The sequence below is a fragment of the Mustela erminea genome, chromosome 17 (assembly GCF_009829155.1).
Source record: "Mustela erminea isolate mMusErm1 chromosome 17, mMusErm1.Pri, whole genome shotgun sequence".
In the NCBI taxonomy this organism is placed as follows: domain Eukaryota; kingdom Metazoa; phylum Chordata; class Mammalia; order Carnivora; family Mustelidae; genus Mustela; species Mustela erminea.
Genome location: NC_045630.1, coordinates 3270998 through 3292163, shown reverse-complemented (window position 1 = coordinate 3292163; position 21166 = coordinate 3270998). Strand labels below are relative to the sequence as shown.

The 21166-nt window shown below is 40.4% G+C and overlaps 1 protein-coding gene across 18 annotated transcripts in view; it reads right to left on the bottom strand.

Moving 5' to 3' along the window:
* The window catches only part of PRRC2C (proline rich coiled-coil 2C), a 95885-nt gene that overhangs the window by 65910 nt on the left and 8809 nt on the right, over positions 1 to 21166 (bottom strand). For 14 of the 18 annotated variants that reach the window (XM_032319016.1, XM_032319010.1, XM_032319011.1 and 11 more), the window contains exons 2-5: positions 4663 to 4824; positions 3450 to 3627; positions 1675 to 1784; positions 429 to 554 (exon numbers count right to left, since the gene is read on the bottom strand). In XM_032319016.1, the coding sequence (XP_032174907.1) occupies positions 429 to 554; positions 1675 to 1784; positions 3450 to 3627; positions 4663 to 4774 (526 nt within the window). In that variant the 5' untranslated portion in view covers positions 4775 to 4824. The remainder of the gene's footprint in view (positions 1 to 428; positions 555 to 1674; positions 1785 to 3449; positions 3628 to 4662; positions 4825 to 21166) is intronic. The other 4 variants (XM_032319006.1, XM_032319009.1, XM_032319015.1 and 1 more) reach the window with 2 other exon arrangements.

Here is a 21166-nt window from a genome sequence, read left to right as displayed (position 1 = left end):
CCTCATTATCCAAATTTATTTGGGTCTCTGTTGTGAGTTCAGAAAGCACCAGATGGCTAAATGTTAACAGAGAAGCAAGTAAGTGGATACAATTTACAAATAAATATTTGCATATTACGGAGATTGGTTCAAAATTTTAGTACTATAGAAATGACCAGTATTAATGTGCAAAGAACTCACCCAGGCATCTTGTTAAAATGCAAATTTCTAATTCAGTGGGTTGGGTGTGAGGATCAAGATGTATATTTCCCATATGTTCTTAAGTTACACCAATGCTGTGTATGTGAAAACCACAGTGGAATGACAGCAGCCTCTCTTTCTTTTCAAACTAGGTATGTCATGCATATAATATTGGGCAGGTTATATTACAAAATACAATAAAAACAGAATCTCATTCACTATTTTTATGAAACAGAAAGTATTCTTACTTGGTGGGCGTAAACTGGGTCCAGGTCCGTAATTGTCATCGCTTGTTTCTTTTTCTTTTTTTTCCTGATCCCCAGCTGCCTGCAGGCTGGGAAATTCTTGCTGAAAATGACTATTCACCTGCATTCCTACAGATTTTGTTAAAACATTAAATGTAACTTTTATGCTGAAGATAATGAAAAAACCCTCCCAGGATAGAGGTGTCTGCGTTTCTCTGATATATTATTTCACTTTTTATATAATTATATATATATATATATACACACACATGTATATATATAATTATTCCACTGTTTATATCCATAAAACTTTAAAATATATTTAGAATTAAAATCCCTTGGGAAGTTAATGAACAGCCATGAGGAGATAAGAATCGAAGAAAGGAATCTGCCAGACACTGTTCAGGACTCATTAAAGATAAGGAAAATGAGAATTTCACTCCTGTGAAATTTTATTACGACTCTGCATTTTCAGAAAGTCAAATTCCTTTGCTAATAACTCTAAGAATCAAATATTACTACTGAAAAAACATAGGAATCAACACTGCAAGTACCACAACGAAGCTAAAACACCTTCTCTGAATTTATGACTGGACACTGGTTGCACATCACTAGTTACCCATTCACCCACCTACCTCTTTGCCTATTTATTTATATACTTTCATAAATTAAAAGATCTGATTTTATTAACTTGAGGGTGCAGACAGGACCTAGATTTTCAATACAATGTTTTATAGATTTTTCCTGTCTTGCAAGTGGGAAACTTAAATTTTGCTGGGGAGTCGTCATTCCTTGAGGGAGTAGGACTACAGCTACTGTGCCTTACGGCTACTGTCTAGCTCTTCTCTACCATGGAAATCCTGAGTAGCACGTATCTGAAATAGAAGAGGTTAGGGAGCACAGATGATGATAAATATGGTTTCTAGAAATTTACACAATGTCTGGGTACTTTTATGCCCCAAAGAATAGAAGATACAAAGTTTTTTCTGGTCATGTAGGATGAAGATAAAAACAATGTGGGACAGAATGTATCATAAAACTCCTTTTTAAATCCCTATCATTGGCTCATACATGGGTCTTGGCACTGAAACTTAACTACCCCAAGAGTTCAAAGAAAAACCCTTTTTTTAGGACCTGAGTGTATCCTTGACAATGTTCTCTGTCCTTGTCAAAATCCACTCCTTATCTCCTACACGGCTGTTCAGTAACTATCACACCTAGTCAGTTTCCCCAGCTAACGTCCACTTACCATCTCCTTGCCCACCTTGCTTGTTACTGGCCCAAGATTTGGGAGCAGGTGCAACTTCTGGGGGAGCTGCAACCCCAGGTTTTGGTTGTGCTGGTGGAACTTCTGGTGCTCTTGAAAAAAAAATATGAACCCATTATTTCAGATATTGTATGTTCAAATAAAATAATATTGTAGTTAAGGTAAATTTGTGAACAGACTGTTTTGGCTACGCATTTACTCATAGCTGCATCTCCCACAAATGCTTTTCCTCTGCGACACTCCTTTAAATAAAGAGTAGCTATTTTCATCCCCCTTCATTTCTTCCTTTTATTTTTATTTTTTTTCATTTCTTCCTTTTAATAACCCCAGGAGAAGATAGCTTTACTTGTCATTTTGTAAAAAAAGAAAAAAAGAAACACTCATTACTGAGTATAATCACTAAAATCTATTTTAAAGAGTAAACATTTATATACAATTAGAAATAACATTATAGGCATACATACTGTCTGGACCGGTGGATTGGCCAGGGCTAAGGCTAAGCAAACTCTCCACCTGGCAGTGAACAGGTTCACCACTGTACTTACTACTGTTATTCAAAGTGGTAACAGCAATTTGCCCAATACATCCCCGTGAGTAAAAGGGTTTTTTTTGCGGGGGGAGGGGAGTGGAGAGACAGAGAGAATCTTAAGCAGGCTCCATGGCTAGAGCCCGATCACAGAACCCGATGCAGGGCTCGATCTCACAACCCTGAGGTCATGAGTTGAGCTGAAGTCAAGAGTTGGACACTTGAATAACTGAGCCACTCAGGTGCCCGAGTAAAAAGGGTTTTAAAAGAATCTCCAGTTTTATTCAATCTTTGTACTGAGTTAACGCTTGAAAATTTAAAAAGATAGTAAGTAGTTAAGAGACTTAAGAGAGGCAAAGTATTTCTGGTACACTCAGACCTGTAACTGGCTCACTGCTACAAAATAATTCTACAACAACTAAGAAACAGAGAAAAATGTCTTCAACAAGTTTTATTCAAATGAAGTCAAATTTACTATATAAAGCTCCCCAAATAGGAGTACAGAAATTGGGTAACAGATAGAGGCAAAAAGCATCAAGTACCCAATCACTTGTATTATGTTTCTAAATTACCACTGCTTCGTTGGTCATCCAATAAACTAAGAGCTTTGCAAAATCCCTGAAATACAGAATGCTAAATGTATGCTGAATGACTAAGAGAGACCTTATTAATTCTCTCGCAGCCTGCTTGCTAACTCTTTACTCATTTAAATAGAATTACCTGAGTACTTGCAATGTGCATCAGGTATAGTTTCAGTGAACCGGCAGACAAATTCTTAGCATCATGGAAATTATTTAATAGAATCAACCCTTAACTACATTAGAAAGTGAATGCCTCATATGGTAGGGGTTCCAGGGAGCCTGACACAGTCCATCAGAAGAGCTGTGATTAGCAATTCCATTATCTGTTCTACCATGACACATGGAAATACTGCCACTAAACCTACTCACACACACACACACAATTCATCAAAGGTGATTACATAAACGACTTCACATGGCCTGAGATAGCTAACATACATAGTTCAACATCTAACACACAGAACAAACGCAAACCGAAGTTCCCTACGGGGGTGGCCTGGCTGGCTCGCTCACTGGAACGTGCAACTCTTGATCTCGGGGTTGTGGGTTTGAGCTCCACATCAGGTGTGGAGATTACTTAAAAATCAAATCTTAAAAAATAAAATTCCCTACAAAGAAACAGTTTCATTTTTTAGTTGACTTTGACTCACTTTTCCTCTTCATGCTGCTCTTGTTTGGATGCCCATCCTGTGCCATCTTTAGGTACAATGTTCACATTAGGGTCATTGCCTTTGTTTTCCGCTTTGAGACTTGGGAGGTTAGCAGGTGGAGGCATACGCCGTGAAATACCAACTTTTCCAAGACTCTGTAATCCATGTCGAGCTGCAACTAAAGATCAATAACATCAACTTTCTTAGAACATCTATTTTATTGCTTAATTTATTCTTAAGACAATACAGAAAGACAACAGGAGTTAATGGAATCTGGAACTATTACTTCCTTTTATCTTAAAATAAGAACTTTAAAACTAAGTCAACACAACTGCAACATTAATCCAATGCAGAAATCATATTAAACTATCAAGCTACTGAAAAAACGATTTAAACATTCTAACAATCCTATATACTATGAATAGGAAAACACAGGCAATAAGTGGTTTTGTAATCTTTTCAAAGAATCTGTTTTAAACTCAAAATTTAGTTTATTAGTATATTAGTATATTAGAGAATAAATATCCTAACTCCTAAATCTTTATTAGAGAATAAATATCCTAACTCTACATTCTGAACACTGCTAATATAACATACTTGGTCCAGGGTTCACCTTTCACTATAAATACTGGGCTCAAGGTATCAAAAACCAAAACATCCCAGGACTCACCCTCTTCTAACTAGAAGTGGTGGTAAATACCCACTACTGTATATTCCTACGCCTCCCAATCTCATTGACCAAGTCTCCCATTCAGAGCCACACAGTTCTACTGACTTTCTGCTGACAACAAATGGGAAAAAAACACATTTTAAAACATAAATTTGCAGGGCCCCTGGGTGGCTCAGTCAGTTAAGCATATGCCTTTGGCTCGGGTTAGGATCCTGGAGTCCCCAGATGGAGCCCCTCGTCAGGCTCTGTGCTCAGCAGGGAACTTGCTTCTCCCTTTCCTCTGCCCCTCCCCACTCATGCTCCTGGGCTAGCTTGCTCTCTCTCACATAAAATCTTTAAAAAAGGAATAATAAATTTTCTACTGTAAGATATTTAATTCATCCCCTGAAAGATGAGTACACACCTAAAAAGCCCAAAGTACAAAGGGGTGCATAAACATGGGTTCATCCTAGCTTCTAACAGCATCAGCTCCAGAGTACCAACCATACAAACAAAACAAAATGAAGAAAATCATACAAATATATGCCACTTGACTTTACTCACCTGTGGTTTTCTGAGTTTCTAAAGATTTACCCTTGTAAGTATTAAATAAACTGAGTGTTGCATACTTTTTCCCATCCTTTGCTTTTGTGCTCTGGCCTGACTTCTCCGACATTTCGGTGGAAACTCATCGAGTCCAAAACCTCCTGCCACACCCCTTCAAACCTTTAAGGCACACATAAGAAAGAAAAATGAGGAAAATTTCAGCTTACTTTGAGAAACTTTCAGTTTCTTAAAAAAGCCTGGGTGGCTCAGTTGGTTAAGTGTCTGCCTTTGGCTTAGGTCCTGACTGGGACTGAGCTCCACGTCAGGCTCCCTCCCTGCTCAGCAGGGAGTCTGCTTCCCTACCCCTGCCCCTGCTTGCATCTCCGCTCTGGATCTCTCTCAAATCAATACATTCTTAAAAAAAAAAAAAAAAACAAAAACCTCAGTAAATTCAAATGTCCCCCAAATTTCTGAAAACAAAACAAAACAGAACAAAACACTGAGGAATGAAATTCATCTTCAGTAACTGGCGTCGATAAAATGTCGTACCTGTTTAATACTGTCAAATTCCAAGAACACACAACAAAATCAAACTAAACTGCCCTGCATTCAGTAAACACATTAGTCATTTACGGTTTGTAACTGCTTAACCGTATCATAGAGAATTAAGAAGTTTAATCCAGAGGCACCTGGCTGGGACAGTTGGTAAAGCATGCTACTCTCGATCTGCTCAAAACTGTGTGTTAAAGCCCCACACTGCCTGTGGAGCCTACTTAAAAAAAAGAATTTTAACCCATACTGAAATGAACAGATCAAATACAGTACATCTATGGAGACTGTCTATTTAACAAATATTATTCAATTTAATAGGCTTGAGGTGACAGACATAAATCAATATCTGCATATGGAATGCAAACATGATAGAAGAATTAACATCATTCCTGTGTTCAGGCAGTATGTATCTAACAGATCTGTAGTAATTTAACAATTTAGAATAAAAAGAAACATTCTATTTTCTCTGCGTTCTGCAAAGAGTAAAACACTTCCTCATAAACCAAAGGTACCTAAAAACAATATTCTATTTCATGGCTATGGATTAGGTGTTCAAGAAATAGTGTCAACTTATCAAAACAATTCTCTGTGTATATGGTAAGTTCTTTTAAGAAAATAGTATTTTAAAAAATATTCATTTACAAAGAGAATTTCATCGTTGGAGGGAAAAATACACAAATTAGCTCTCATACTATTTCCCTTACTTTTTTTTTTTTTTTTTTAAGATTTTATTCATTTATTTGACAGAGATCACAAGTAGGCAGAGAGGCAGGCAGAGAGAGAGGAGGAAGCAGGCTCCCTGCTGAGCAGAGAGGCCGATGCGGGGCTCGATTCCAGGACCCTGGGATCATGACCTGAGCTGAAGGCAAGAGGCTTTAACCCACTGAGCCACCCAGGTGCCCCTATTTCCCTTACATTTAAGGAAGTATACACACATCAACCTTTTAGTTTTTTATATTTTTTGTTTTATTTATTTTTGAGTGGTTAGGGTGGAAGTAGGGCAGAAGATGGCCAATTCTACCCCCCACCCCAAAAAACAAACAAAAAACAACAACAAAAAAACCCCACCCCACATCAATAGCTAAAGCATTAAGAACTGAAGCACAGGAGTTAAAGACAGTAAAGAACAGACAGATTTATCATGCAGAAATTATTTGAAGTCAAGGAATGGCTATGTAGACTCCACCATCAGAAAAAAGTCATTTTATCTACCATTTTACACGTTAAACTGCAGAATCAGCATTACAATAGAGGTGTGATTTAACTGCCACACTACATGTATAGTTCCATAAAATTTATCAAGATTTTTCACATTATCTCATTTCAGTATACATTTACAATAAATAACCTTTGAGATAAACTGTGAAAAGGACTCAGCTGCAACCAAAAGAACTTCATAATAAATAAACAGCTCACTATCTACTACCGTACACAGAAGAACGTGTGTATACAATTAATTATATCCAAAGGATGCCAATGATGATGATAGTATGAAGAAAGCTGTACTCCCAGAATCTAGCCCACTGACATTATTTTCACCGAAAACCAGTAGAAATGGAGAAAAAAACACACATTCATTTACAATGACAAAAAAGAGCATCGCATATATACTAGGTGACAAAATTGAGATTCAAGGAGCTCTCTCTTCAGTTATTAAAAGTAACTGATACATCAAGAAAAAGTCAATTGTTCTTTCACCCTCATCTGATGGCAATTTAGCACCTCAATCCTCTTTTAACATCACAACTATCCATGCAACACTCTCTTAGTGGAGACCCTCACACCCTTACACCATAGAGAGAGCAACATTGTAAGAAACTCCTGAAACCTAGGGGCAAACCTACAAGCCCACCTGCACCTACACCCATTTTTCTCAACAGTTTCCCTTCTGTAGCTGTTGTTACAGTGCTTCTCAATCATCATCTACAAACTCCTAGAAAAGCAAATTCTCAGGCCCCACCCCAGACCTACTGAATCGAACTCTGAGCAGGGGCCCAGCAAGTCCCCAGGTGATGCTGAGACATACAGAACTTAAGGACCCACTGATTTTTGAGAAGGAGATACAGTCTGAGCAACGCCTTAATCGTTGCCGCACACTGAAATCACCCAGGATTCAAAACATACCAGTATCTGAAGTTCTGGGCTGGAGCCTGTGGATCAATGCTTCTTCTGAAAAAAATCCTCTGGGGATTCTATGGGAGCAGTCCTCCAAATGACAGCAGTGAAGCGGATGGCTCTATCCTCCCATTCCACTGAAGGCCCATCCTGCCTCCCGAGCTTCCTTTCTCACTCTCAACTCTTCTCTGCAGGGATCTCTTCATGCCTAAAGGTGGCTTTACCAACCAATGGACCATTCCAAATTGGTACATCCAGCCCAAAACTTTGTATTCCTGAAGAATATATCCCCTGGTCTATTTACATTTCTTCTTTGTTTTGCACAGTTTCAACTCTACCTAGAACAAAGGAGTCTATTTCATACTAAGGGTTTTCAGAAATAAGCCTACAAAATACCTGCACAGCATGAAAAGAAAATGGCAGTTTAAAAACTGTCAACAGAGGGATGCCTGAGTGGCTCAGTTGGTTAAGCGACTGCCTTCAGTCAGGGTCATGATCCCAGAGTCCTGGGATCGAGTCCCACATCAGGTTCCCAGTTCCACGGACAGTCTGCTTCTCCTTCTGACCTCCCCTCTCATGCTCTCTCTCTCTGTCTCTCCCTCAAATAAATAAAATAAAATTTAAAAAACTGTCAACAGAGAAAGTATCTTAACATTTCGCAAAATGTGATTATACAAGAACTCAACAAATTGAAGAAAAAGAACCTGAAGCAATAAAATTAATGCTATAAACAGACAATTCATTAGAGAAATAGTACCAATTAGCAAATGTATTAAATATGCTTAGTTTCTTTTTTCCCCCTGAAGATTTATTTAAGAAAGAGAGAGAGAGCAAGAAAGCACACACAAAGAAGAGAGAGAAGTGGACTCCCCACTGAACAGGGAGCCAGATCCTGGGCTCCATCCCAGGACCCTGGGATCATGACCTGAGCTGAAGGCAGAGGCTTCGTGACCTGAGCCACCCAGGTGCCCCATATGTTCAGTTTCATAAGCAAACAAAATTAAAATTACAAGATAGGTTAGCTTGTTCATATGCTTACACAAGGAAAACAATGTAACATTCCACCATTTAACCACAGAGTGACAGAATATCTAATTCAATTCTAGCCATCACAAAACATTAAAAGCTTAGAATTATAGGGGTGCCTGGGTGGCTCAGTGGGTTGGGCTTCTGCCTTTGGCTCAAGTCATGACCTCAGGGTCCTGGGATAGAGCCCTGTAAATGGGCTCTCTGCTCAGCGGGGAGCCTACTTCCCCTCTGTCTCTGCCTACCTCTCTGCCTACTTATGATCTCTCTGTCAAATAAATAAAATCTTCAAAAAAAAAAAAAAAGCTTAGAATTATAAAATAGAACTTTAATACACAAACCTAATTTTTCTACTAAAAAGAAAACCAGAAATAGAGTTTCCTATAAATTATAAGGAATTCCCAAATATAAAAAAAGAACAAGCAACTGACCCTAAAAGCCACAAAATACACTCTATATAAGGTCAAAGTAAGTTTCTGCAAATACATTATAAAATTCATGTTTGAGTACTTCTTTTTAAGGTTAAACATTCTGTGAAAAGTTTCTCTTCCCACTATAAAAACTACTGTCTAAAATATGCCTTTCACAGGGCCTCTGGCTGGCTCGGTTGGTAGAGCATGTGACTCTTGATCTTGGGGTCATGAGTTTGAGCCCCACACTGGGTGTAGAGATTAAAAATAAATAAAATATGCCCCTCAGTACATACTCTTCTCAAATGAGGTAAACAATGCTGTATACACCGGATAGTGAGAAAGAAGGACAAAGAATCAATTTGTCAGGCTCCTAGAATAGAGAGTAAATTTATGCTCTCAGGGAAACCCTGGGTGGCTCAGTCATTAAGTGTCATGAACCCAGGGTCCTGTGATAGAGTCTTACATCAGGCTCCCTGCATCGTGGGAAACCTGCTTCTCCCTCTCCCACTCCCCCTGCTTATGTTCCCTCTCTCACTTTGTCTGTCAAACAAATAAATAAAATCTTTTTAAAAATTTATGCATATGCTTTAAAAAAAAAAGATTTTATTTATTTATTTGACAGAGAGAAATCACAAGTAGGCAGAGAGGCAGGCAGGGGGTTGGTGGTGCAGGGAGGCAGGCTCCCTACCAAGCAGAGAGCCCGATGTGGGGCTCAATCCCAGGACCCTGGGATCATGGCCTGAGCCGAAGGCAGAGGCTTAACCCACTGAGCCACCCAGGGGCCCCTCAATTTTGTATTAAAAAGGAGCACATGGGGTGGGAGGTCGGGGTACCAGGTGGTGGGTATTAGAGAGCGCACGGATTGCATGGAGCACTGGGTGTGGTGAAAAAATAATGAATACTGTTATGCTGAAAATAAATAAATTAATTTTTAAAAATGGAGCACAGCAAAATGTAAGAACCTAAATTATAACACTTCTAGAGAAAACAAAGGAGAAAATCTTTGCAACCTTGAGTTGAATAAAAAATTCTTTGACAGCACACTAGAATGTGCTCTCAGGGGTCTTTCTAATGTGCGACTCAAGGGAAACAGGACTATTTCCATAGGGAATGAATGAAACTAAACAGGACAATACAAGAAAGTAAGTGTAATTATTTTCGATTATTTGATCACTAAAGGCCTCTCTGAGAGAAAGGCTTCTGATTTGGATCTAATGGGAAAGAAGTCAGCTTCAAGGCTGAAGAAAAAGCAAATGCAAAGGCCCTAAGGTCCTGACACGCTTCTCATGTTCAAAAACATAAAAGCTGGTCAAGTCAAAGTTAGTAAGAAAGAGAGAGTTGAAAGGGAAAGTAAAGACTGAATGACGGGCCTATCAGAATTTTAAATTTTATCTTTAAGCAATGCGATTCAGAGCATTTGTTGTGAATAGAGATGTGACTTTGGCTTTTTTTTTTTTTAAGATTTTTATTTATTTATCTGACAGATCACAAGTAGGCAGAGAGGCAGGCAGAAAGAGAGGAGGAAGCAGGCTCCCCACTGATCAGAGCCCGATGCGGGGCTCGATCCCAGGACCCTGGGATCATGACCTGAGCCGAAGGCAGAGGCCTTAACCCACTGAGCCACCCAGGTGCCCCTGACTTTGGTTTTTTAAAAAACAACCTGGCTACAATGTAGAGAATGGACTGTAGGGGCCAAAGGTGGAATGTGGAAACACCACAGACGGACGCCTGGGTGGCTCAGTCATCAAGTGTCTGCCTTCGGCTCAGGTCATGACCTCAGGGTCCTGGGATCGAGTCCCACATCTGGCTCCACGGGACGCCTGCTTCTCCTACTTCCCCTGCTTGTGTTCCCTCTCTCAAATAAATAAATAAAATCTTAAAAAAAAAAAAAAGCATCATAGATGACAAGGCCTAGGCACAAGATGATGTAGCTGTGGCTGAAAAATGGAGACTAGGTAGAGGCTGCCAGGAAAGAGGAAAATAAGGACAATTTTGGTCTTGAGCTTAAAGTGGGGAAGACCAGATTTAGGAAAGATGGGGGAGAAGGGGAGGCAAGAGTTCTGTCTCAGACATGTTTAGTTTGAGATCCTTATAAAAACAAGCAGGGGCACCTGGGTGGCTCAGTGAGTTAAGCCTCTGCCTTTGGCTCAGGTCATCATCTCAGGGTCCTGGGATCAAGTCCTGTATCAGGCTCTCTGCTCAGCAGGGAGCCTGCTCCACCCCCCTCTCTGCAAGCCTCTCTACCTACTTGTGATCTCTCTCTGTCAAATAAATTAAAAAAACAAACAACAACAACAAAAACACCCAAGCAGAGATTTGTACAAAAAGATGCTTAAAACAAAGTTAAAAAAAGTACACAGGATTTTTAAACAAATAATATATGTTAAGTATTAAAAAATACAATATACATGCCAAGTATGAAAGTCTACAAAACCAGATCACAAATTATCACAGCAGTAGCTATACTCCTGATTATAAGGAACTCTGACCTTCTTTGTTATACATACTGCAATGTCTAAATATAAACAGTAAATGCACTGTTTTGTAACAGAAAATAAAAAAAATTGCAAATGTTTTTAAGAGTAATGACTTGAAATGAAAAAACAATTAGTTTCAAGACCGGAAGATTAAAAAAATGCATATGATTAAGTAAAAAGAATTTAAAAATCTACCCTCAGTGGCCTAACACATATATCTAAAATATGCAAGAATAGTAACAAAGACTATAGGTAAACAAAAAGTTGATGAGTATGGGTTCATCTGACTTATCTGCCCTATATGCAACAAATAAAAATGGGAGAAAGTAACAAAAACATGCACATAACTACTGTGTGTTAAGTGACTATGCACCGAGTGTAACACAACTGACATTAATGCTCCTTACACCATCAAGGTACTTACAAATAAGCGAACAACTCCTCCTTTTGAGAACTGGCGTAAGATCCTAACTAACATCCATAAGATTCCAAGGGATAACGTACCTTGTATGCATTTGCCCTTGGATACTAAAACCTTAAATGATGAAACCAGTATCCTCGTAAAGCCTGCTGGAGGATTCAGTAAATTCTCTGAAATATGACTTCACAAAGCGATCCTCTACAGGTTACACAGAAACAAGTCTGAAACTGCCTCCTTACTGCTACAGTGACAAATGCTCATTCAACAAGATACAACAGATGTACTGAGAACTAATAAACTGCCAAACCCTGTCTCAGATGTTACCCTGTATCATGGAAAGACAGACGGAGACGCTGCCTTCATGGAAGTTCTAACGGTAAGTAAATAAAAATAAAAGAATAAAAAATTCGACTGAATAAAGAGATAACAAAGAGGGGAAAGAGACTGGATACAACGGTAAAGGTCAGAAAGATTTCTCTGAAAAGAGGACATTAGGGAAGAAAACTCAACCAGTGGTTCTCAACACAGGCAGTAGACTTATCCTGGTTCTTAAAAATACTACAGCCCTGGGGGTGGGGGGCGCCTGGGTGGCTCAGTGGGTTAAAGCCTCTGCCTTGGCTCAGGTCATGATCTCAGGGTACCTGGGATCAAGCCCCACGTCGGGCTCTCTGCTCAGCAGGGAGCCTGCTTCCTCCTCCCTCTCTCTCTCTCTCTCTCTCTCTCTCTTTGCCTACTTGTGACCTGTCAAATAATAAATAAAAATCTTTAAAAAATATATTACAGCCCTGGGGCTGCTGCGGGGCTCAGTTGCTAAGCGTCTGCCTTGGCTCTGGTCATGAACTCAGGGTCCTGGGATGGAGCCCCACATCAGGCTCCCTGCTCAGCGGGAAGCCTGCTTCACCTTCTCTAACTCCCCCTGCTTGTGTTCCTTCTCTTGCTGTCTCTCTCTGTGAAACAAATAAAATCTTAAAAAAAAAAAAAAAATACTACAGTTGCTGTGCCAGACCAATTAAATCAGAATTTCTCAGACTGTGTTTGGTGAAAGTATTCTCTGAAAAGCTCCTCAGGAATCCTTAAGTACAGGTACACCTCACTTTATTGTGCTTTGCAGATATGGTGTTTTTTTACAAATGGAAGGCTGGGGTAACCCTGCATCAAATGAGCAGGAGTCAGCACTATTTTTCCCACACCACTTGCTTACTTCATGTCTGTATCACATTTTGGTTAACTCTCATATTTTGCACTTTTTCATTATCACTGTATTTGTTATGGTGATCCGTGTATCAGTGATCTCTGATGTTACTATTGTCTTTGTTTTGGGGCCCCACAAACTAAGACAGTGAACTTAACTGATCAGTGTGGCTGTGTTCTGACTGCCCATAACCAGCTATTCCCCAAACACAACGATACTGGAATCAGGCCAATTACGAACCCTACAATGGTCCGTAAGTGTTCAAGTGAAAGGAAAGTTCTCTTATCTCTAGATCAGAATCTAGAAATGACAAAGTTCAGTAAAAAAGGGATGGGCCAAAAGCTAGGCCCCTTGCACCAAAGTTAACCAAGTTGTTAATTCAAAAGAAAAGTTCCTTAAGAAAATTAAAAGTGCTACTCCCTGAACACAGGAATGAAAGTGAAACACCTTCACCACGGGGAACAGAGCCAGTTTGAGAGATCTGCATTAGAGAGAAGATCAAAAAGCCACATTGCCTTAGGCCAATATCCCATCCTGAGTGAGGCCTCTTATTCTCTTCAATTCTGTGAAGGCTGAGAGGTGAGGATAGGAAAGAAAAATCTGAAACTGGCAGAGGTTGGTTAATGAGGCTAAAGAGAAGTTGGTAGCTTAACCAACTTAGGCTCAGTTGGTTAAGCTACTGCCTAAAGCTCATCATGATCCCGGGGTACTGGGATCAAATCCCACATCAGGCTCTCCCTGCTCTGTGGGGAGCCTGCTTCTTCCTCTCCTTCTGCCTGCTATTCCCCATCTTGTGTTCTCTCTCTCTGTGTCAAATAAATAATAAATAAAATCTAAAAAGAGAGAGAGAGAGAGAAGCCAACTTTATAACACGCAAGTGCAAGGTGAAGCAAGTGCTGATGCAGAAGCTGGGACAATTCTGAAGGAGGCCGCGCTAACAGACTTCCATGTCAACCTAGGGCTTTCTGAGCTAGGAAGAAGTCAGGACTTCAGGACTCCCAGGACAGACTGACTCATTTCTTAGGGGCTGATGCGCTGATAACTTTACATGAAAACCAAAGCTCGCATACCGTAAAAACCCTGAGGCCCTTAAGCCTTGTGCTAAATCTATTCCGACAGTTTCCAGACAGGGCAACAAAGAATGGATGTCAACACATCTGTTTACACTACGGATTCCTGAATTTTTTTTCTTTAAAGATTTTTAAGTAATCTCTACACTCATTGTGGGGCTCGAACTCATAACCCCAAGACCAGGAGTCGCATGCTCCACCACTCCACCAACTGAGCCAGCCAGGTGCCCTGCTTACTTAGTATTTTCAGTCAACTGTTGAGACCAACTGCTCAGGAAAAAGACTCCTTTCAAAACATCACTGCTCCAAGAGCTTTGATGGAGCAGCACGAGATGCTGTTTCCACCCCCGCTGGCCCAACATGCACTCTGCAGCCCATGGGTCAAGGAGGCCTTGACCTGTCAAGTCTCCTTTATGTCTTAAGGCTACAGCAGCTGTAGATTCCTCTGACGGATCTAGGCAAAGCAAACTGAAAACCTTCTGGAAAGTATTCACTACTCTAGACACCAGCAAGACCATCAGAGCCTCATGGGAAGAGGTGGAAACAGCAAGACCTCAGCGGAAGAAGTAACTGCAGACAGGGTGGAAGCAGCCAAGAGCATGAGCAGGAGACGTGCTGCCGTCGTGAACGAGCAGATCCTCGCGGACGAGCAAAGAAAGCATCTTCTTGTGATGGAACCTACTCTTGGTGAAAACACTGACGACTGCGGAAAGGGCCACAAAGGATCTGGAATACTGCACAGCTGATCAAGCAGCAGCAGGGTTTGAGAAGACTGACTCAATTTGTAAAAAAGTTCTCCGCAGGGCAAAATCCTGTCAAACAATGTCACAATCTACAAGGAAATTGTTCATGATAGAAGAGCCACTTGATGGAGCACATTTCACTGCTGTCTTCTTTGAAGAAACTGCAACAGCCACCCTAACCTTCAGCAACCACCATCCTGCTCAGTCAGTAGCTGTCAACATGGAGGCAAAAATCTTCCACTGCACAAAGATGACAACTCTGAAAGCTAAGAAGATGGTTAGCAGTTTTTGGCAATAAAGTAAATTTTAATGAAGACACACACATTGTAGGGGCACCTGGGTGCTCAGTCGTTGAGCATCCGACTCTTAGTTTCAGATCAGGTCATGATCTCAGGGTCCTGGGATTAAGCCCCATGTTGGGCTCTGTCCTCACATGGAATCTGCTTGAGATTCTCTCTCCCCCTCCACTTCTGCCCCTCTCTCTCTATATATATAAAATAATTAAATCTTTAATTACACACACACACACAGTGTTTTTAAAAAACAATGCTGGGCACCTGGGTGGCTCAGTTGGTTAAGCGACTGCCTTTGGCTCAGGTCATGACCCCGGAGTCCTGGGATCAAGTCCCACATCCAGATGCCGGTGCTATAGGGAGTCTGCTTCTCCCTCTGACCTTCTCTCTTTCTCTCAAATAAATAAATAAATAAAATCTTTAAAAACAACAACATGCTATTGCACAACGAATACACTACAATACAGCAGAAACATTAATTTTCCTATGCACTGGGAAATCAAGCAAATTCCATTTGATTTCCTTTATTGAAATATTTGGTTTATTGAGCCCTCCATATCCCCAAGGTATGCAACTAGAGCCACAGCTGAGAACCACTGCGGGGGGAGAGGACCCAATTCTGATCTGGGATAAAAGTGTTCAGGTGTAAAGGTCATGGGCAGGAAGGGAAGTGAGAGTAGGCAAAAGTCTAGTAGGTTAGGCTAAGGTATACTGCCCAGTTAATTCTAAATACCATGACGACCCTCAGTTGTTGAATAAAGGTATGCTGCATTCTGCAGATCCATATCTTAAGTGACAAAACAGTGTAATTTACTAATAGTAAATTACTATTAGTGACAAAATACTGTAATTTACTAAGTAGTAATTTAAAAATCTTTGAAACAATAAGCTCAACAGGGGCATTTCTTTTCAACTTGTCAGATTCTGATTTCAAAAAATGTACTGGCACAATCACAGAAGAACAAAGGAACTCTATCCTCTACCTGTATCATTTATAATTTTAAAAAGCTGTTTTGGGATGCATGGATGGCTCAGTCAGTTAAGTGTCTGGCTTCAGCTCAGGTTGTGATCCCAGGGTCCAGGGATCGAGCCTCACGGGCTACCTGCCGCTCCCCCCTGCTTGTGTACTCTTTTCCATCAAATAAATAAAATCTTTATTTAAAAAAAAAAAAAAAAAGGCTGGGGCACCTGGGTGGCTCAGTTGGTTAAGCATCTATCTTTGGTTCAGATTATGGATCAAGCCCCATGCTGGGCTCCCTAAGAGGGAGCCTGCTTCTCCCTCTGCCTGCAGCTCTGCCTGCTTGTGCGCTCTCACTCTCTCTCTCTCTCTCTCTCTCTCTCTCTGTCAAATAAATAAATAAAATCTTAAGGGAAAAAAAAAGCTTTTTGTTATTTGCATGCTATTAAGAATTTTTTTTTTACATTATTGTCTTGCTTACTATGTACCTAAAAATCTGAATCATTAAGGTCTAAGGGTCAGTCTACAAAAAGAGCCTAGTCAATAATAAATATACCCCCTTTAAGGGAAGAGAGAGTAATCACACTTCTAAATCTGAGGTTCTGTGACTCTGAACAATGACAGAAAGAAACTGTATTTTTCGCTGAATATACCAAAACATGAGCATCTACATTTTCCAGATCTGAACAATGAATAGATATTACCTTGTAGCAAGGGGGGGGGGGGCAAAAAAGTGTGAGGATGAAAGAAGAAACCAGGAAGGAAAAAAGCCAGCGTTTTAAACAATTTCCAAACGGTCTAAGGGAAATATCAACCTTTTAAAATGAAAGGATGACACTCAACAGTGGTTATAAAAGGATGGTTTTCTTGACGGACACCTCTCACAGGTTAAAAATTTTTAAAAAATCTGTATAAAGGGTTTCCACATCAAGACAAGATTAGCAATGATCTCTAAAATTCTTTCAGTCTCAAAAGTTGTAAGATTCTATTGTTACTCACCATTACAAAAGTTATTTAAAAGTATTCAATACTAAAAACATTATTTTTAGTGATTTTAAAATTTAGCGTTTGGGGGGGAAAAAAAAACACTTTCACAAATTGCCAACCTGCCCAATTCAATTAAATGACAATTATCCTCCTGGCCACCATGGGCTTCTAAGTATCCAAGCCCTGTTTACCTTTCTTTCCTCACTAACCTTACGGTGAGAGTTTAGTTCCTCTGGAAAATGAAATACAACGTCCCACTGATTTAAATAGTAAACATTAAAAAGAACCTGCAACCATTTCCAGATGAGATACTACATGCACTCAAGAAATGTTCTACTGAAGGGACGCCTGGGTGGCTCAGTTGGTTAAGAAATGTTCTACTGAATAAAGAACCTCTAGTAAGTAATAATTAACAGTCAAGTATCAATACGAATATAAAAGGCAAACGGATCCTGTGTAAACCATCTTCTTTGGTTTCTGTGACTCTCTAACAGCTCCTTTTTTCCCCTATCCCTCCACATAAATAAATGTTCACGTGCTTTTGCCATCTCTCTTTACCAGCTCCTTCTATGTACTTTCTCCCTTGGCCATCTCATCTACTGTTTACTGCTACAGTAAGGGTAGTTCCCAAAACTTTCCTTCAAACTACAATCTTCAGACATACATTTTTAATTATCTACAGAACAAAATGTCTCCATTTAAATTTCTGGACAGAACTACAAAGTCAAAATGTCTGATTCCCCTATTCATTCATATAAATGTTTATTCTGCACCTACTGTATTATCAGGCACTACTAAGAACAAATGAAAAAAGACATGCTGTCCTCATCAACTGATTGGAGATAATAACAGGAAGTGTGCGAAGGTTGGGAAAGGGTCACAAAGAACTGGGAGGAAAGACAGACAAGTAGGCAAACGAGGCACTGCCGATCAGTGCTGAAGCCCCAGCAGAAGCTGAAGACCAGTAATACACAGGACTCCCAAGGCTGTCCAATCTGAAGGCTATCATTCATGTCCAGCAGCACATCTGGGAATGGGGAGCGATGGCACAGCAGCCAAAATAATAAGGAATTAGAGTGGTGCCACACATGTGTAAAGAAACGCAAGGCGGAAGATGCTGCCAGGAAAATGGTTCGAGTAACATTTCATGGAAGTCTAAGCCAGAGAGTAAAGCAGAAGGTAGAAGAGAGTAAGAGACAACAAAAGGAACTGGCAATTTTAATATGACTGTATAAAAGCTCTACCAATAGTCATTACTAAATGCTTACTGAGTCAAGCGTACTACGATTGCTTTGTTCATTTAATAAAAACAGAAGGAGGGGCACCATGGTGGCTCAGTCGGTTAAGTGTCTGTCTTAGGCTCAGGTCATGATCTCAGGGTCCTGGAACCGAGCCCCACATTGCATGGGGGGGGGGGGTACCTGCTCAGCAGGGAGTCTGCTTCTCTCTCTCCTCCCCACTCATGCTGTCACTATCTCTCTCCCTGCCTGTGCACTCTCTCTCTCTCTCTCTCGCTCTTAAGTATCTTTCTTTAAAAACTGACAAAATGTACTAAGTGAGAAACTAGACGCACAGGAGCTTGTGATTTGAATTTAAGGTTTCAAGTGGGGGTGCCTGGGTGGCTCAGTTGGTTGAGTGTCTGCCTTCGGCTCAGGTCATGATCCCAGGGGCCTAGGATCGAGTCCCACTTCAGACTCCCTGCTCAGCAAGGAGCCTGCTTTTCCCTCTCCCTCTGCCCACCGCTCTGCCTACTTGCACCTGCACTCTCTCTCTGATAAATAAATAATTAAAATCTTTTAAAAAAGAAAAAAAAAAAAAAGGTTGGTGATGACAGGGGTTTAGAACAGCAGGCATTGAAAGACGAGCACATACTGTACATGTGACTAGTGTGCATATGTACACATACCCAGAGTGATCAATATGGTAAACTACTTATAATCAGGGAATAGGGATGAAGGAATACAGGAATTTTTCATAGTATTTTTAAAATTTTTCTGTAGATTAAGATTATTCCATAGAGGGTGCCTGGGTGGCTCAGTTGGTTAAGCCACTGCCTTCAGCTCAGGTCATGATCCCAGAGTCCCAGGATCAAGTCCCACATCAGGCTCCCAGAGCTAGGGGAAGCCTGCTTCTCCCTCTGACCTTCTGCCCTCTCACTCTCTCTCTCTCAAACGGATAACTAAAATCTTTAAAAAGATTATTCCAAAAGAAAAAGTTTAAAATGGGCACCTAGTTGGCACATGCGACTCTTGGTCTTGAAGTCATGAGTTTGGGCCCTGCACTGGGCGTGGAGCCTACTTAAAATAAAAATTAAAAACAAACAAAAAAGAAAAAAAACAAAAAACTCACCTGCTTTCCCAAACACGTTCTTCTCCCCAACTTCACCATAACCACTTTCCCTGACGTCTAGATTTATTTTCGTTTTAATTTTATTTAAGTAATCTTTACATCCAAAGTAGGGCTCACATTCATGACCCAAGATCAAGAGTTGCATGCTCTTCTGACTGAGCCAGCCGGCACCCCTCCCTGACTCTAGATTTTTTTTTTTTTTAATTTTATTTATTTGTCAGAGAGAGAGAGGGAGAGCAAGCGAGCACAGGCAGACAGAATGGCAGGCAGAGGCAGAGGGAGAAGCAGGCTCCCTGCCGAGCAAGGAGCCCGATGTGGGACTCGATCCCAGGACGCTGGGACCATGACCTGAGCTGAAGGCAGCTGCTTAACCAACTGAGCCACCCAGGCGTCCCCTGACTCTAGATTTAAAACCTTGAACGATCTTCCATGTTTGTCTCCCACTTCTAACATAAAGAGGGATGTAAGTTCTATATGATCTAATGTAGTAATGTCTCTTGAAAGCATTTTTTAAAAAAATCTCAACTCTACAGATATATAAATAACAGGCTGGGAACAAGAGCTCAAAGCACAAGTCACCAAAATTTACCAATGAAGAAACAACTCTAGACAAGTAAAAATAACGTGCCCCAAACTCTTACAGCTATGAAGAGACAGAGCCCAGATTAAACCCAGAGTTGACGGCAAAGCCAGTGCCCAGATAACCTCGCCATATGAAAACTGGAATTTAATTTTCATTATAAAAGAGATAAACATCAAATATTTAAAATGTAGTAAGAGGGGTGCCTGGGTGGCTCAGTGGGTTAGGCCTCTGCCTTCGGCTGGAGTAATGATCTCAGGGTCCTGGGATCAAGCCCTGCATCAGGCTCTCTGCTCAGCAGGGAGCCTGCTTCCTCTCTCTCTCTCTCTGTCAAATAAATAAGTAATCTTTAAAAAATTTTAAAAAATAAAATGCAATAATAACATGTCACTTTAGGCTAAGAAATTCTGAGAGTCAAATTTTTATTTTCAAAACTTATTGTATTATAATACAGAATAAAATATGAATAAAAATTATAGTAACAAAATACAGTAAAAATGTATTATGTATGTTGTAGAAATACAAAAACAAAAAATCTAAGACTCGACACACCAAAGACTACTAAAAAAAGTGGGGGAGGGGACTATATACAGAATTGTTTCCCCTCTCAAAATTCGTGTGTTGAAGTCCTAACTCCCAACAGGCCAGATGGTATTTGGAGATAGGCCCTTTGGGAGATAATTAGGCTTAGCTGAGATAATGAGAGTGGGGCCTCATAATGGGATTAGTGCTCTTCTAAGAGGAGACACCACAGCTCCCTTGCTCTCCCAACCACCTGAAGACACAGTGTTCTTCAAAAAGCAGCCCTGTGAAAGCCAGGAATACCTCCCCCAAACCTGATTATGTGGGCACCCTGATCTTGGTTTTCCAGCCTCCAGAGCCGTGATAAATTCCTGTTAAGCTACCTAATATGTGGTATTTTGTTTTTTAAGATTTTATTGATTTGAGAGAGAGAGAAAGAGAGAGAGAAAACAAGCCAGAGGGAGAGGCAGAGGGAGAAACAGGACCTGAGCCCCATGACGTCAGAAGGCAGGTGCTCAACCAACTGAGCCACCCAGGTGCCCCTATGGTATTTTCTCATGGCAGCTGGAGTTTACAAAGACGGCAGAGACTGATGTATTAACCTCAGAAAACATTTAGTCTAAACTAAATTTTCCATTTAAAATGAAAAGGTCTTGCTTTGGTTAAGAGACTGAACTGGTCAACTTCTAAGTTCATTTCAATCTCCAATTGTTATAATCACTTGGTAATTCTAAAGTCAGAGCGACATCAAATATTTTAAAGATCACATTTGCTGCTATAATAGAAAAGCTAAGAATACCACCATTATGTTGAGTGCCTCTACT